The 15944-nt window shown below is 42.3% G+C and overlaps 1 protein-coding gene across 2 annotated transcripts in view; it reads left to right on the forward strand.

Annotated features, from left to right (window-relative positions):
- LOC108892378 (MAM domain-containing glycosylphosphatidylinositol anchor protein 2) overlaps positions 1-15944 on the forward strand; it is a 91410-nt gene that overhangs the window by 60216 nt on the left and 15250 nt on the right. For both annotated transcript variants that reach the window (XM_051067978.1, XM_051067977.1), the window contains exons 8-11: positions 428-745; positions 7815-8087; positions 11145-11293; positions 14262-14439. In XM_051067978.1, the coding sequence (XP_050923935.1) occupies positions 428-745; positions 7815-8087; positions 11145-11293; positions 14262-14439 (918 nt within the window). The remainder of the gene's footprint in view (positions 1-427; positions 746-7814; positions 8088-11144; positions 11294-14261; positions 14440-15944) is intronic.

Here is a 15944-nt window from a genome sequence, read left to right on the forward strand (position 1 = left end):
ATGTGTTTGACTTTCAGCTGAAAGGCTCATTTTCATCTGCAGTTTCTGGGCAGGCCGACGTTAAACATCTAAAGAGACAAAACAACATCAAAGCAGATGTAAGAGGTTATAACATAAAAGAATGAAAATCACATAAAACAGAACGACAGAGGAGAGGCCAGCAGCAGACATCACATACAGCACTCAGACTTCAGACGCTAATGGACAGAGCAGGAAGAAAATATATCAAATGTGATGTCGGCACTCTCGTTTCTTATTTAATCTGTAAAAGAAACATGTTGCCATGGTTACTGGATTCATACAAAACTGACCCAGAGAGTAAAAGTTGAGGAATTTAATCTACAAATCTTTAGCATCACAGAACAAAATAAGATAATTATTCAATTAATCAAAAATAAAATAAACAATCCGGTCTCTGTCCCTGCAGTTCCTCCAGAGCTGACCGTCCCCAGGGGGCGCTCTCACCTCATCGCTCAGGAGGGCGACACCGTGGACCTGCAGTGTCTGGTCTCAGGGAAACCCAAACCCATCATTCTGTGGTCTCGGGTGGAGGAGAGCGGGGCGGCGGCGGCGGCGGCAGCAGCTCTGATGCCGGACGGCTCGGCTCAGACAGAGAGCTACGACGGCGTCCTGAGGATCAACAACGTGACGAGGGAGATGAGCGGGACGTACCGCTGCCAGACAAGTCAGTACAACGGCTTCAACGTGAAACCGAGGGAGGCGCTGATCCAGCTGGTGGTGCAGTGTGGGTAACACACACACACACACACACACACACACACACACACAGGTGGAGTGGGTTTAATCAGCTCATCCATATTAGTAATTAACATTGTTGTTCATACATGCTTTATACATGCATGCATATTAATAAGAATGTGTGTGTTTGTGTGTAAAACATTCATTCAGATTAATTACACTGATGTAGCTCTAATTTGACAGAGAGACTGAAAGCTTCAGGTGGTTGTCAGTGATTTTTTTATGCAGGTAAAGGTGGAAAATAGGAATCACTGCTGAATGAAAACGTTACAGTGAGCTCAGGTTAGAGCACTGCTGGAAAAACAGGAATATATGGGAGTTAATGGGAATTTGGGGTAATTTATACAAACTGTATCATATAGAACCATAAATATAAACATTTGCATGCAAATTAATACAAATATTAAAAATTACAGTTTTGACTTTGATTTATTTGTGAGTAGAACTTAAATCAATTCTTTAATTAAACAACAAAACAACACAAATGTTGAATAAAATAAACATATTCCCTATGAAAAAATTAATTTGAAATATTCAGCTGAATTTACATTAAATCTGGTTGTTTTAACCAAGATTTTGCTGCAAGATGTTTTTTTTCTAGATACTTTTAAGTTTCCTGTCATAGGCTAACCTGCAGTTTAGCAAATTTCCTGTTAATTCCTGTTAATTCCTGTTAATTCCTGTGGAAAGTTTCCAGCTTTGAACATTTTACAACCCTGTTAATCAATAATAGTGACTCCCTGTGTTTGATAACGTCCTCCTGACTTGAACTGCAGCGTCTTGCTCGGTCTCTCCTCTTCATCCTCCGCTGCACATTTTTCAGTCAGAAATCTCTTTTCAGATGAAACCAAATGTAACATCTGCTGCAGATGTAAAAAAAAACACCAGCAGCCAGCGACTGCGCTGCTTTAGCCCCTAAAATACCCAGAGTGCACTGTGACGTTGACTCCTGAGCCCTGCAGAGGAAATGTCACATCATCCAATCAAACCACATCACATCTATCAGAGCAGACAGCAGCAGATCCGTCTGGGAGAAAACACCATTTCAGAGGAAACACACACCAGCAGCTCTGTCAGAGCAGGTAGAGGGGGTCGGTTCGACGCCTCTGCTCGAGGGCACGCGGGAAGCCGGTGACGGACACATGCTGTCTGTCTGTCTGTGAACGGGGATCGAATCCACGACCTTCCAGTCACGCTCCGTCTAACCTGCAGGGTACCATGTCGCACAGGATACAATCAGAGGATGTGACAGGAAGCTGCCCGCGCACACACACACACACACACACACACACACACACACACACACACACACACACACACACACACACACACAGCTCCTGGCTTCCTGCTGCACTAAAAGGCTGTCAGAGTGAATCTCCTCTGCAGCTCGACTCGTTCTGATTCTCCAGAGAATCGATGTGGAAACTGGCAGCAAATCTTCAACCGAGCAGTTTGAGGACTCAGAGTCTGAGAGAGAAACTGAAAAACACACCTAAAAACAAGCAAACATCCAAACATCTGACACTGACAAATCAAATTATGAAAAACATCTTCAGAGATACAAATAAGTTCAAAAACTTTTTATGCAACAAAACAAGGTTAAAGAACCAGGCATGAGAGAGAAGTGTTAAAACTCCACAGGAGGTTGGACACAAACAGCTAAAGCAGAACTACTGCAGTTACAGCGAGTTAAAACAGATTGACAGAGTCAGCAGCCCGACAGGAGAGACATGGAGCGGTAGGATTTATAACTGAGCTGTGAACAAGATGCCAACTTTACGTCTGCAGTGTTTCTGCTGTTTACAGTTTGTCGTCACTGCAGTGTTATGAAGTTTCAGTTACACCAGTTTCACTGAAGTCTAAGACTTGTATCTCCTTTTTTTTGTTTTAGAATTTCTCACTAAATCCATTAAACCAGTTTCCTGTAAGAGGTCAGAGCAGACTACAACAGTTTTCCTGTGATTTGTCTGTCTCAGACAAACGTCTTTGACCTGAGGCACAACAGGTCCTAGTCTGAGTGTTTCTGAGACCTGACCATGTTGTTTGATCCCAGACACTACATTTGTTTTTCAAATGTATTTGATTTCCCCGTAGCCAAAAATAAAATTGCAGTAAGAACATCTGGAGACAAGTCAGAGGAAGGAGAAGAGCAACATCCAATCAGAAACACTGGGCTGTGAAAAGTGGGTTGACAAAGATCGGGACCAGACGTTCAGAGGCTCGTTGAACCGAACATCAGTTCCGGTTTACGATGTGACGACTCTCAGCAGTTTCAGTAAACACGTTAGGCTTTACTGATTCTTCCTTCACATGTTTTAATTTGTTGGACGCTCGTGTCCACAGTGATGGACCAGTGAGACCACAGCTTATCAGGGAGAAGACACTGAGAATAAAACGAGGCTGCAGGTGTATGAAGTAACACAGGTGCAGAAAATGTAGAGAGAGAGAAAAATGTGAATTGGGGAAGTTGTAAATCCTTAACTTACTTTTGAAGACAGAAGGATTCTGCTGACCGAGCTGGATTTACACAACCTGGATTCAGTCTGAGACCAAATTTAGAACCACAGAACCGGTGAAGATGGTTACATGTTAAATGTAATGAAAACCAAACCGGAACCGTCTGGATCCAGCACATTGTACTGCTAATACCTGTTTCCTTTTTACCACAGTGACAGTTAAAATGCCAAAAAAGGAACATCTCTTCTTTAAAGTCTCTCTTCTCTAAACTTCCTGCAGTGTGTTTGGTGTTTTCTCTGTGCAACAACACTAAGCAGATTAAAGTGGGGGCAGATTACAGGTGGATTACTTTAAAATAAGTGAAACAACATTCAAGTCACACGCGATGCAGATTTAAGTTCTCACTGCAAGCGAAGAGGAAATTTCTGTGATCCTCAGGAAAAGCTGCTGACTGAGAAACTTAACAGCAACATAATAAATAATAAACTGAAGAAATGAACAGAAAACAAGATGTACATTAAATGAAATGGACACAGGAGCAGAGTTAGAATAAAAACAGAAACTCTTTCTGTTTCTCTGCGGTTTGTGAGTTGTTGCCTGTTAATTATGTCTTGCTCTGATTTTAATGACTTCTCAGAAATATGCTAATAGAGTTCACATGAAGCTTGAAGATGAAACCTTATGAGCAACGTTTCAAATGAGCTGTTAGTAGCTTTTTTTAGGGTTTAATTTTGACAATAATCCCCAACTGACTGTTGGTTTTTTTACTGGATTACAGGGACGACAGTGATGTGCAGAGGTGATGTCCCCACAATCCCTCTGACGAACATCCTCCTCCCAGGTTTAAAAAACAAGTTACCGACGTGTATCGACTGAAAAGATTTCTTTAAAGTAGTGAACAGACATAAGAATAAAGGGGATTTTAGTCTGTTGTGTAAAATCCCCCTGAGGTCGTTTTTTACATGAATTATGGGGACCTCAGTAATCTGTCAAGGTGCGAGTGTTACAGTCCCCACAAAACACAATCGTAGCATTCATATAGAAATTTCACAGGCTGTCGACTGACTGAGAAGTTTTCAAAGTAGTGAACAGACACAAGAATAAAAAGGGAAACTGATGACTGCAGCTGGTGACAAAAATCTTCCCTCACAGTCCGAAAAAGTCTGAAGCAACGACTGAAAATAATCCCTGCTACAGGCAATACTGTGGCTGCTGCATCAAATTTATCTGAGTGTTGTTTTTCTTCAGTCATTACAGGGACGTCAGTGAAGTTTCAGTCCTCACAATGCTGGAAAAAAATGATTAGCAGATTGTCAAACCTTATATACAGAAGTTAGCAGACTTCCTACTGACTGAAGGTCATTTCATAACTGATATTGTGGACATCAGTGATGTGTTGACGTCTTCAACTAGGATGGTGGTCTGGATATGCTGGTGATGTTGCAGTGGTCACAATCTGAGAGGAAGCATTCAGTGGAGTTAAAGGACCGTTTACTGTTTACTTGTTTGTGTAATGACTGTAGCTGATTTATAAAATCACCCCGAGATTGTTTTTCTACAGGGATTACACGGATGTCCTCATAATCCCAAAAAAGTGTTTAGCAGTGGCTGAAAAGATTTCACCAAAGTAGTAAAAAGGTAGCTGTTCCCCCCCTCAGGTTGTTTTTCTACAGGCATTGTGGGTAATTTGTTGAAGTCACAGAAACAGCATTATACTTAACGGACCGTCTACTGACTGGAGATGTTTCTTTAGAATATGGTTCATCAGGACTCTGGGACGAGTCGTTTGAACATGAACACGACGTAATTTAACTGTTGGACTAATTCATGAGACGGGCATGTAAACATTAAGATGCCGTCAGAGGTAAAGTTTTCTTTCAGATGTTGTGGTTGTGAAATCAATGTATAAACGAAATAAAGTCCTGTGTTTCAGTTAAATGATCAGCAGGTGTAATAGCTACAAAGAGCAAGAACCACATTCATTTGAACCAGCTGTATCTGCTTTGTTGTTTGTTAAGAGGGGACATTAGATGATCTGGATGTTTGATTAGAACAGACAGAAGATTTGGAAAATGCTGTAATGATCAGCAGCTGTTCTTAAACCTTCTCTAACTGGGATCATTTGACTGAATTAAATTATCATGTAAATTAAATTATTCCTCATCTGGCCCTGACGTGTCCTCACAGAGCTGCTGCTGCTCAGAGAGTCTTTCATACTGAAGTTATCAGGATTAAAACTGTAGAAAGAAGCAGAGATCATTAACGAGTTCCAACACTGGGTCCAGCAGTGCATCGTGGGAATTAAATAGCAAGGTCAGAAGTCTTCTTTTGGCCAATCAGAGAGCTTGGCTGAAGGTCGCCGTTGGGCAGAGGCGTCCAACTGACCTTTAGATGTTCCGGGACCAGGAGGAAGGTCCTGGGAACATTTCTGGGGGGTCGAGATGAACTGCAGACCTTTATCTGTGTGTGTGTGTGTGTGTGTGTGTGTGTGTGTGTGTGTGTGTGTGTGTGTGTGTGTGTGCTTAACATGCTCAGAGTCATTCAGTGTGTGATGTTTAGTTTACTGTCCACTGGTATCAGATGAGACTCTGCTGCTTAAACTGAACTGAATCATGTCCTGTTCTTTTACAGATTTTCTCCAAAATATTTACAGATTTACTTCAGAGGAAACAGATCTGAGCTTCACTCAGAAAATACTCCCGGCTGTGAGGAGTAAAGAGTCAAACCCTTTTTCTGGAGACAGACTAAAATAACAAGTTTGTCTCAGAGGGTTTTGCAGCCACATTAGCAGCTCAGCTGTGTCAGTCCTCTCTGGTCCAGACTGAAATATCTCTGGATGGATTGTGACAAAATGTGGTTCAGACATTCGTGTTCCCCTCAGGATGAACTGTAATAACTCTGGTGATCCTCTGACTTTACCTCTAGCGCCACCATCAGGTCAACATTTTAACTGAGCCCATACTTTGACTTATGACAAAATATCTGCAGAACTAATGTAAAAATGATTATGTGTTAGACCTTATTCTCATTTCAGTCAGACACTTTCTTTTTTACAAAAACAGAAATTATTCAGAAAATATTTACATATCTACAAAACTTTTATCTGAAACTTGTGATTTTCATGTTCCATATGTGATTTTTTAAATTTCACATTTTAATAAAATGCTTTTTTGTGAGGGATAAATATGTAATCACTGTTGGCATATTGTTGGACCAACACTAAAGAGTTCTTGCACAAACAAAGACATAAAGAATCCAGCACATTGTCCATCACTGAAACTCACTTTATAAACAATGTTTCACTCATCAGACAATTAATAGGAGGGGATTTGCCTGAGGACAGAAACACAGTAATAGAGACTGTATACAGGATCATTTTGGTTTTCTTTTTAGTAATAATACCAATATTTAACCAGATGAGGCAGCAGAGCAGATCTTTGAAGATCCATGAAGTCATGAAGTTTATGTGATGCCTGAATTCAGACATTTTATTTAAACTTAGACTAGATATTGTCTGTTTAAAGTCTAAACTTTATCAGCACTGCATCCTGCTCTGATCTCTCAGCCTGAATTAATCATGTGGGGCTGAGCACTGCCTCGTCCCTGGAGCCAGGCAGCATTTGTGCTCGTCTCTATCAGTGACGATTCAGATGATTTCTCTCTCTGCTGCTGAGAGGTCAGAGGACGGTCTGTGCAGCTGCTGGGTTTTTTGTTTGTTGATCTGTGTTTGACAGCAGGACGTTAATCTGTGAAGTGACACCTGTAATGTAGCTGAAATCCTCTGAGGAAGTTCTGCTTGGGGGATTTAGAAAGACAGATCAGACTCTGCCTTTGTGCCCTTTAGCAGAGCACTGAAGCAGAGAGGTTAACGCCCGTCTGGGTTTAAATATTTCAAACACTTAAGAGGTTTAAGGTTATTTTGGAGACATTTTTGGCTTTGTTAAAGAGTGAAATGAGAGAGCCGGAGATGAAATGCAGCAGCAGTAACTTGAGTTAAATTCAGCCTCATTCAGTCGGGATTTATTAGTTTTATCAGTTTAATAATGAGTCAGCTCTTAGGTCAGTTCAGGTTCAAGATCATGTTAAAACTTGTAAACTGAAATATGTTTTTTAATTTGTGTGAAGTTACTGGTAAAGATGTTAAGATCCAAAGATGCTCAAAGAGTGAAGCTAAAGTTTGGACATCAAAGTTGGTGCAGAGGCTGAAGTAGCTGTGTATGAAAAACAGTGTGAGAGACTTGAGACTTGGTGTGACACTTGCCCCAAAAGGACTTGAGACTGACAGAGTTGAGACCTGTCCTGACTGACAAAGTCGAGTTTAGATTTGTCCTGACAGACTTAAGGCTCGTCCTTAGAGAACAGAGACTCTTCCTGACAGACTGAGACACATTGTGACAGACTTGAGATTTGTCCTTGAGACACTTGACTTTGGACTTGACCCGAGACTTAGTACTTTCTTGAAAGTCTTAATAGACTTTAGTAATGTCCTGTGGTTTATATAAAGTGTGGAAGAACAACATGAGTGCATAAAAATTGAGATAGCATTTGTTATTTTGATACGTATTATTTCTTATTTTCTGTCTCTCTCTGTCCAACAGTCCCTCCGACCGTGGAGCCAGTGTACACGGAGATCCGTCAGGCTCTTGGCCGGGCGTTCAGCCTCACCTGCCGCCTCCTGCGAGCTCACCCGGCTCGCCTCCTGCGATATGAGTGGAAGCTGGGCTCCCGCCTCCTCACTGTCGGACAGTTTAGTGACCAGAAGGACGACACCAGCTACCATGTACGAGCACTAAACCGAGAGGGCTATGGCGAGTACACCTGTGACATCACCAACGAGGCAGGGGCGGGGCGCTGCACCTTCCTGGTCACAGGTGAGTCGGACAGTTGGAAATGATGGAACTTTTGATAGATCTTCTTCTTATTTACAGTTACAGGTGTTCACCTGAAATGACCTTAAATGTGACTTGTCTCAAATGACCTTAGACTTGAATTGCACCTGTCTCAAATGACTAAACTTGACTTGGACTTGAATTAAATAAACTGTGACTTGACGTGGATTTATCTCAAAGTACGTAAGACTTGACTTGTCTGGGATGACTTGAGACCTGTCCTAACAGACTTGAGATGACTCATTAAAAACTTGACACTTGTCCTGACCTGCCCTTGAGAAACTTGGCACGAGACTTGTCTCGTCAAACTTGGAACTTGCCCTGAGTTTCAAGACTTGATTCTTGTCCTGACTTGAAAGACTGACTTGAGATTTTCCCTTACTGACTTGAGAGTTAATACTTGTCCCAACAGACCTGAGACCTGCCATGATAGACCGGAGACTTGTGGCAACATACTTAAGACTAATAGTTGTACTGATGGACTTCAGACTTGTCCTCAAAGACTTGGGATCTGATCTGACAGTCTTCAGATCTCTCCTGAAGGACTTGAGACTCGTCCTGACAGACGTTAAACCAGCTCTTCCTTTATCCCTGTTGAGAGGAGAGCTGCCTCCTGAGCCAGTTTTCCTCGTTAACTCTGGTCTGATCTGGTCCTGCAGCTGTTGACGAGGTTTTGTTAACAGGCCTGAGGTCTGATGGGACTGTTAGCTGTTCTCCAGTTCTAAATATTTACATCGCGAGGATGAGAACATGATGGTTAATTAGACTTTATCTCATCTTTAAATCCGATGTGCTGGCAGACAGAAGCAGAGAATCACTGAGAGTTTCCTCGGGGGAGTTTGAAGCGTCATAAATAATGTGCAGAGCTTCAGGAAACCTTCACATCCTCTCACACATCAGTTCTCCAACAACAAATAATTCACTCTCTGTTGTGAGATTAGAAAACTTCCTGCCTTTAATACCTGGCTGCCTCCTCCCTGGTGTTGAATTTACAGCCGAGGTCTTCAAGGCTGAAGAATAATAGACGTTACAGTACGTGTATTTTTGCCCATTTGTTGCACGTAGTTCCTCCCTGCATTATTTAGACGACCATTTCCTCTCAACGTTTCGCCGCATCAGCTGTGAAGTTTGTTTACTTTATGTTTTTTAACATTTTTCTACAGTGAACTCACAAATATCTGACCTGGAAAAAATTAATTTAAAATTAAAAAACGATTGTTTTCAGGAAAACTCTGCATGGAGCTTTAAGGAAAAAGAGCACTGGTGATGTTTGGTATCTGGGCAGAGAAAGTCTGGTGGGTGCATTATTCCTGGTTTTAACGTCTCTGAATCATTAGACTGAGCAGAGTTTCAGACTCTGGGAAACAGCAGACATCCTCTCCTGATGAAAGCTCCCCTGCAGAGACGCCCTGTCAGCGCTGCAAGACTCGTCCTGTAAAAGCGGCGGCAGCGTTAAGCCTCTTATCGGGGGCCAGCCGCAGAGCAGCAGCGCGTTCTGCAGGCGGCAGCAGAAAGTGTTTAAAGAGGGGAAGTTGTAAGCTGAGGATGGAGGGCTGATGGAAAATGACGGCGATTATGTCGGGCTTGTCGTTGCTGAGGTGAAGTTTGTGTTGTTAATCAGGTGTGAACACGCCGGTGGCATTTTAAACCTTGCTCATCCTGCAGCAGCCAATGAGACGACAGCAGAGCTTCAGAATAAACCTGACAGAAGAGAAACTCTGACATTGAAGTGAGAGACAAAACTCAAACACGACGACTCGCCTAGATGGTTCCTCACACCTTCAGAGGGATGAACACAAACACTCAGCTTCAAAGAGGAGGCTGAGGATGGAGGGCTGAAAGAACAGAATCAGCTTCATGTTTCCATCAGTCTGATTTTAGATCATCGATGTTTCATTTTATCAACTGTAAAGCTGTACGAGCTCACAACATTTCAGCCATGCTGGTCAAACCTTGGTGTGGACTGAAGGTCCAGGTTTATGACTACTGCATCCACATGGGTTCATGGGTGGAGGAGATTGGGGTTGTGACTAGATTAGAGTAGTAACCTTTTTATTTTGGCTGCGAGGAGGATGGAGGATTCAACATTACAGTGTGATAAAATATTCACTGGGACACTTCTCACACCTTACAGCTTTGAAAGGAATGTAGTGTAAAAACAATTGAAGTGAAGTAGAAGTACAAATTACCAGCAACTGAAAATACTCAAGAAAAGTACAAGTACCTCAAAATTGTGCTGCAGTACTTGAGTAAATGTACATAGTTACTTTTGACTGGAGTATTCATACACCAGAACACAGACGTAGAGCGACAGCAGGGTTCCTGATGGAGGGATGCAGCTCACAGCAAACACCTCATACCTGTGAACCTGAACCAGGTGTGTTTCAGTTGTGGACCACACAACGGGACTGAGACCCCCTGAAACTCTGAGTCCTGGTCTTAACTCATCCTGCAGCTGCAGAAAGCTCCAGGAGCAGCCACGGCTGAGTCAGCCAATCAGGTCTCAGCTCTGTGTTATCAGGTGGCTCATGTTGGAGGCTTCGTTCAGTCAGGTGACTCTTCTTCTGTGGTGGTTTAATCCTCCAACCTGCGCATCAGCAGAAACACACTGACACAGTGGTGCTAACATACAAACACACACACACACTCTGTTTACTGTCATATTAAGTTGAGTTTCTTAATCCTGCTGCCTCAGAGATTAACACTCTGACTCTCCTTCTTCTGTCTTTTTGCCCCGTCATCATTTCTTCTTCTTCTTCTCTCCTTGGACCAAACAAACATGGAAACTGTGACATATTTAAATCTGCACACTGAGACTCACCAACAGCATCGTGAACACTTGTGTTTGTCGAATTGGAGGAAAGTTTAAATGTGAAGTCACCAACATTGTCCATGACTGAGTCCAAACAGTCTGAACATCGTGTGAGAGAGCTGTTTAAATCCACAGGTCATGCCTCTCAATCACTCAAGTCCAAGTCCTGGACTTCTTCTGTTTGTTGTTCCAGCTCTGTGTGACCTCTGACCCCTGTGTCTCCTCAGGGAAGGCCTACCCTCCAGAGTTTTACTACGACACCTACAGCGCTCTGTGGCAGAACCGACCCCGGGTCTACGGCTTCAAGCTTCAATGGACTCAGATGGAGCCCAACGCTGTGGACCGGATCCTGGCCTACAGACTCGGCATCAGACAGGTCAGTACACAACCCATGTTTAAAACAAGCCCCAGTGGAGACCAGACAGTGAACATCTGCAAGAATCAAAGACAGACGGACAGTTTTATAAAGAATTTGTTGGTTTGAGTCTGAACACACTTTATTACCAGATCTGGAACCAACTTCTGTTGATCCATGGCTGCTGGACATAAGCATTTCCATCAACACCAGAGAATAACATTAATAATGATATTAACTTTATTTATAAGTTACAAAGTGTTTTACAGAATAAAAGTGATAACATCCAAAACATAAAACAGACAAACTGATCAGTCAGGAACTGAGTTAAATCATCTACCTTTCTCTCTCTCCCTCTCGCCTCAGCTGGGTATTACCGCTGTCTCCACTTCCTGTGACCACTGTTTCAAATTAAAAGCCCTCTGCTGAGTCCTGTAACAGCAACTTCATAAAACTGCAGCACCGAAAATTTTCACTACAAACTATAAACAGCAGAAACACTGCAGACATAAAGTCGGTGTCTTGTTTGCAGCTCAGTTATGAAATCCTGCCGCGCCTTGTCTGTCCTGTCGGGCTGCTGACGCTGTCAGTCTGTTTTAACAGCAGGTAGAACTCACCTGACACCTGAGCTGAGAGGATCAGAGCAAACAACAGAAACAGTCTCTCTGTTTTCATCAGGTCTCTGCCTCCATCACTGTTAGTTTTGTAGTTCGGTCATTTGGTTGTAAAGTTTACAGCTCAGTGTGTGAACTGAGAGGCAGCTGAAAAAAAGTGTAATAACTTGTCAGCTGACATTTTGTGAATTGAGTCAGGAACTTTCTGACCGATGCATCAAATAGTCAAATTTAGGCGGCAGTCCTACATAGAGTAATGTTTGATTCCATCATCGAGCAAACTTCAGAAATCGGAGTCATATCAACAGTTTAAACAGTTAAAGTTTCCTTTGCTAATTAACTGACAAATCCAGAAAACACAGTTTCTATCAGTCTGGTAATGCGTTTTTATTTCTCTTCTGACTCATATTTTCCATATTCATGTTGATGTACTGTGAAGAGCTGTTTGGTCTAAAGTCATAAATGTGACAAAACAGAGAATGAAGTCTTTGTCTTGTTGTGATGTTGTTTGTTACAACCGATAAATTTTAATGAAGGCAGTAAAACTGGTGCCGAGGGTTTATGATCCAGTAAAAATATTCAGATTAAACCCATCAGAGAAACTCTTGGTGTCTTTCTATACGCAGTAAAACTCTGAAATATGATCACATCCTACAAGCTGCGTATTTAACAGGAGAAGTAACAGAAAAAAGTCTGGTTTTACAGGTCCTGCTCTGGTCTTAGAGAGGGTCTCTGTGTCAAAAGCCCAGCCCTGAAGTTAGCATCAGTCTGGGTCCTCTACAAAAAGACAATGAGATTTTTTCATAGTGTTTTGGATTATTCCAGAAAATAAACTGTGAGCAACTAAAGTTTCTGATCCTTCAGGTTTAGTTGATCAGATCATCTTCACAGATTATGTGGATATCTGGAGGGATTTTATGTCTGAGAATAAAACCTGAAAATGTCTTGAGCTTGTGTTAAAATCCACAGACCTTATTTCAGACATTTAACCAGAAACACACTGACTCTGGGACGAGGGAACAGGAAGTGCTAACATGCTAACATGCTAACTGACTTCCTGGTTTTAGCATCAGTCCTGCAGCTCTCTATACTGGGACAAAGGTCCACGAGGGTCAGTGTGATGTGACTTTGGTCAGTAGAGAGTGGACACTGTCGTTTAGTTGATAAAGATCTGTTGGTTCATGTCCAAGCCTCTGTTCTAATGAAGTGACCTGGTGTTCATAAAGGTTTATCTGAGTGCTGAGTGTTTGTACCTGGATCTTCTGCAGCATCAACCTTTAGCTGGAGAGAATAAGGAGGAGGAGGAGGGCCTGTTGCCATGGTAATCTGTCTTCATTCATAGGGACCAGTGTGTGCTGCAGAGAGAGAGGAAGTGCTGATGAGACAGAAAAATGATGAGAAGAAGAAGACAGAAAAATGAGAGAAAGAAAAGTAGAGAGACAGATGAAGAAGAAGAAAGACCAGAGGACATAAAGAGAAGACAGCCAAGAGAGAGTGAGAGGAGGAGGTGGAGGAGGTGGAGGAGTTTACTGGAGTGTAAAATGAACAGAATAGAGAGGGAGAGAGGAGATGTGAGTGAACAGGAGGAGGAGGTACAAACAGTCGAGTAAAGTCTGAGGGACGTTAACATTTTTATTTACTAAAAAACTTACATGGCCTGATGGTCAACCATTACCAAATATGGATGGACAAAGAATGAACAGCTGAACGTTTGCATATTACTGTGCAACACTGATTTCCAGGCCTGGACACTTTATCATCATTCCAGGTCGACTTGATCCAATGTCTGTGTGAGATGACCTTATGTTCTTTAAACAAACCCTCTTTACTCTGGCTGTGAATATCACACACTAACTAACGAGTGAAATGATTATGAGACTAAATAAAGTATCACTCTGATATATGTGATGTGTATATAAATACACCTGAAGAGCTAAACCACCACAATACAAAGCAACTTTAATGATCAACAATAGACGATTAACTCAGACTACAGGAGGAGCAGAGGCCTGTACTACGACAGGAGTTTAACCTCCTCTGGTTTAACTCAGCTTATCAGGTAAAGTCAAGACGACAAACCTGGTTCAGGTGTCGGTGTTAACTCAGATTAGTGTGTGTGTAGTTAAATCACTCGTTAATCAGACGTTAATTCTGTCGCTTTATGAGGAATTTAAAGACACATGTAACAGAGTGTTAGCTCCCGACTCCTGTTAGCTTCTGTTAGCTTCTTTTAGCTCCTGACTCCTGATTCCTGGTAGTTTCTGTTTCACTGACTTTCTCCAACACTCAGGATTCAGTATCTGATCAGGTTTATTGTTAATAATCTGTATTATTTGCCACCGTCTCTCAGGAGTTGGTTTGTCTTTGTGTTTCAGATGAGTCAGTCTCGCTGGTGGGAGCAGGAGATTCCCATGGAGGCGACCATCCAGAAGGGGGAGCTGTTGACCTACAATCTGACTGAACTCGTCAAACCGGAGTCCTACCTGGTCCGCCTCACCCCCATCACCCGCTACGGCGAGGGAGACGCCACTGAACGCATCATCACGTACAGCGGTATGTCTTCTCGTCTTCTTATTGTGTCAACTTGAATACATCAAAAACACTCAGCTTGCTAACCTAGCTAACATTAGCACCTGCTAATAAAAGCAGGTACGCCTGAGCTCTGAGCTTTATTATTCTCATTCATCATTGGCTTTTCGTGTTGTCTATCAAGACACTGACAGAATGAGTTCTATTGACTGTGTCTTATGTTTCTATCGAGGAAAAGTTATTTCACCATAACTATCGCTGTCGTTTTATCGCCCAGCCCTGGATTCTATTCAAGTTTATTTATTTTGCTCCATCTTTCAGCCATTTTAAATGCAGGTCTGCCTCGGCTTTTAACGCTGCCTGTGGAGTTATTTCTACTTTCAGTGTTTCTCATCAGAACTCTGATCATGTTTTCTAGAGATCTGACAAACATGTTGAACATGTTTCCTTCTTCATAAAACGGCTGCAGAGACGGAGTTTCATAAACATTTGAAACATTTATTATTTACATCCATGTTTACTAGCGACCGGTCTCCTTCATCATTGCTATAAAAACATTGCTCCACAGGCCTGTCTCACAGCAGGGAGGTAAATATTTGAAAGTCTAACATTTGTTAACGAATAATTTAACCCTGTGCTCCTCCCTAAACAACTGAGATCTAACTATGAGCTGTTTTATCACCACAAACATCTTCATGTCATGCAGTGTTGTGTTGTTTCTGTTTGCACAAATAATAAAACAAAAAACTGGGAAAACAAGACAATAAAATAAACGTGAACTGTTGAGCTGTCACACAAATCCTGACGGGAATCTAAAAAAATCTCAGCTGCAGAGAGACGTCAAAGTAAAACAGAAAATAAAAATCAAAACAACAGAAGTGAAACGAGAACGACAAACAGAAACAAACGCAGTGAAAGCTCAAGGCGGGAGACGACGACACACAAACACCGACAACAAAAACCAGGAGGAGAAGAGGATCTGAGCCTGAACCCATCTGTTCCTGTGATGTCAAGTTTTGACAGACTGTCAGTGAACGCCTCGTCATCACATTAACTCCCCCCTGCAAACAGCCGAAGTTCAGACGCCTCATCTGCCGACGCTGTGAGGGTAAACACCTCCACCTGACTGTCACGTGACCCTCTGCAGGACACCAACTGACATCTGTCAAACATCTGTACAGCTGTTGTTCTGACATCCAGTGAAACACAGAGAGAAGACAAAGACAGAACCAACAGTGACGAGGAGGCTGAACCTTCCTCACATTAACACGTGAAACAGAAACATGGTCTGAGCTTTGACTCTGTTAATGACCTCTTCTTCTTCTGTGGTGATTTAAAGGCAGCGACTGGAGAAAAAGCAAAACTACACTGGATAAAACCCACTGATGTTCAGGTGAAAGATCTCGGTGGTTTTGCTGTGACAGTCTGACCTGGTCTGGTTTAGGCGTGGGATGATATTTGGAGGACATGACAGTCTACTACATCTTCTTATATTTGGAGAGAACACTATTATATTTTTTATTACACCC

The sequence above is a fragment of the Lates calcarifer genome, unplaced genomic scaffold, assembly GCF_001640805.2.
Source record: "Lates calcarifer isolate ASB-BC8 unplaced genomic scaffold, TLL_Latcal_v3 _unitig_2226_quiver_726, whole genome shotgun sequence".
Classification (NCBI taxonomy): Eukaryota; Metazoa; Chordata; class Actinopteri; family Centropomidae; genus Lates; species Lates calcarifer.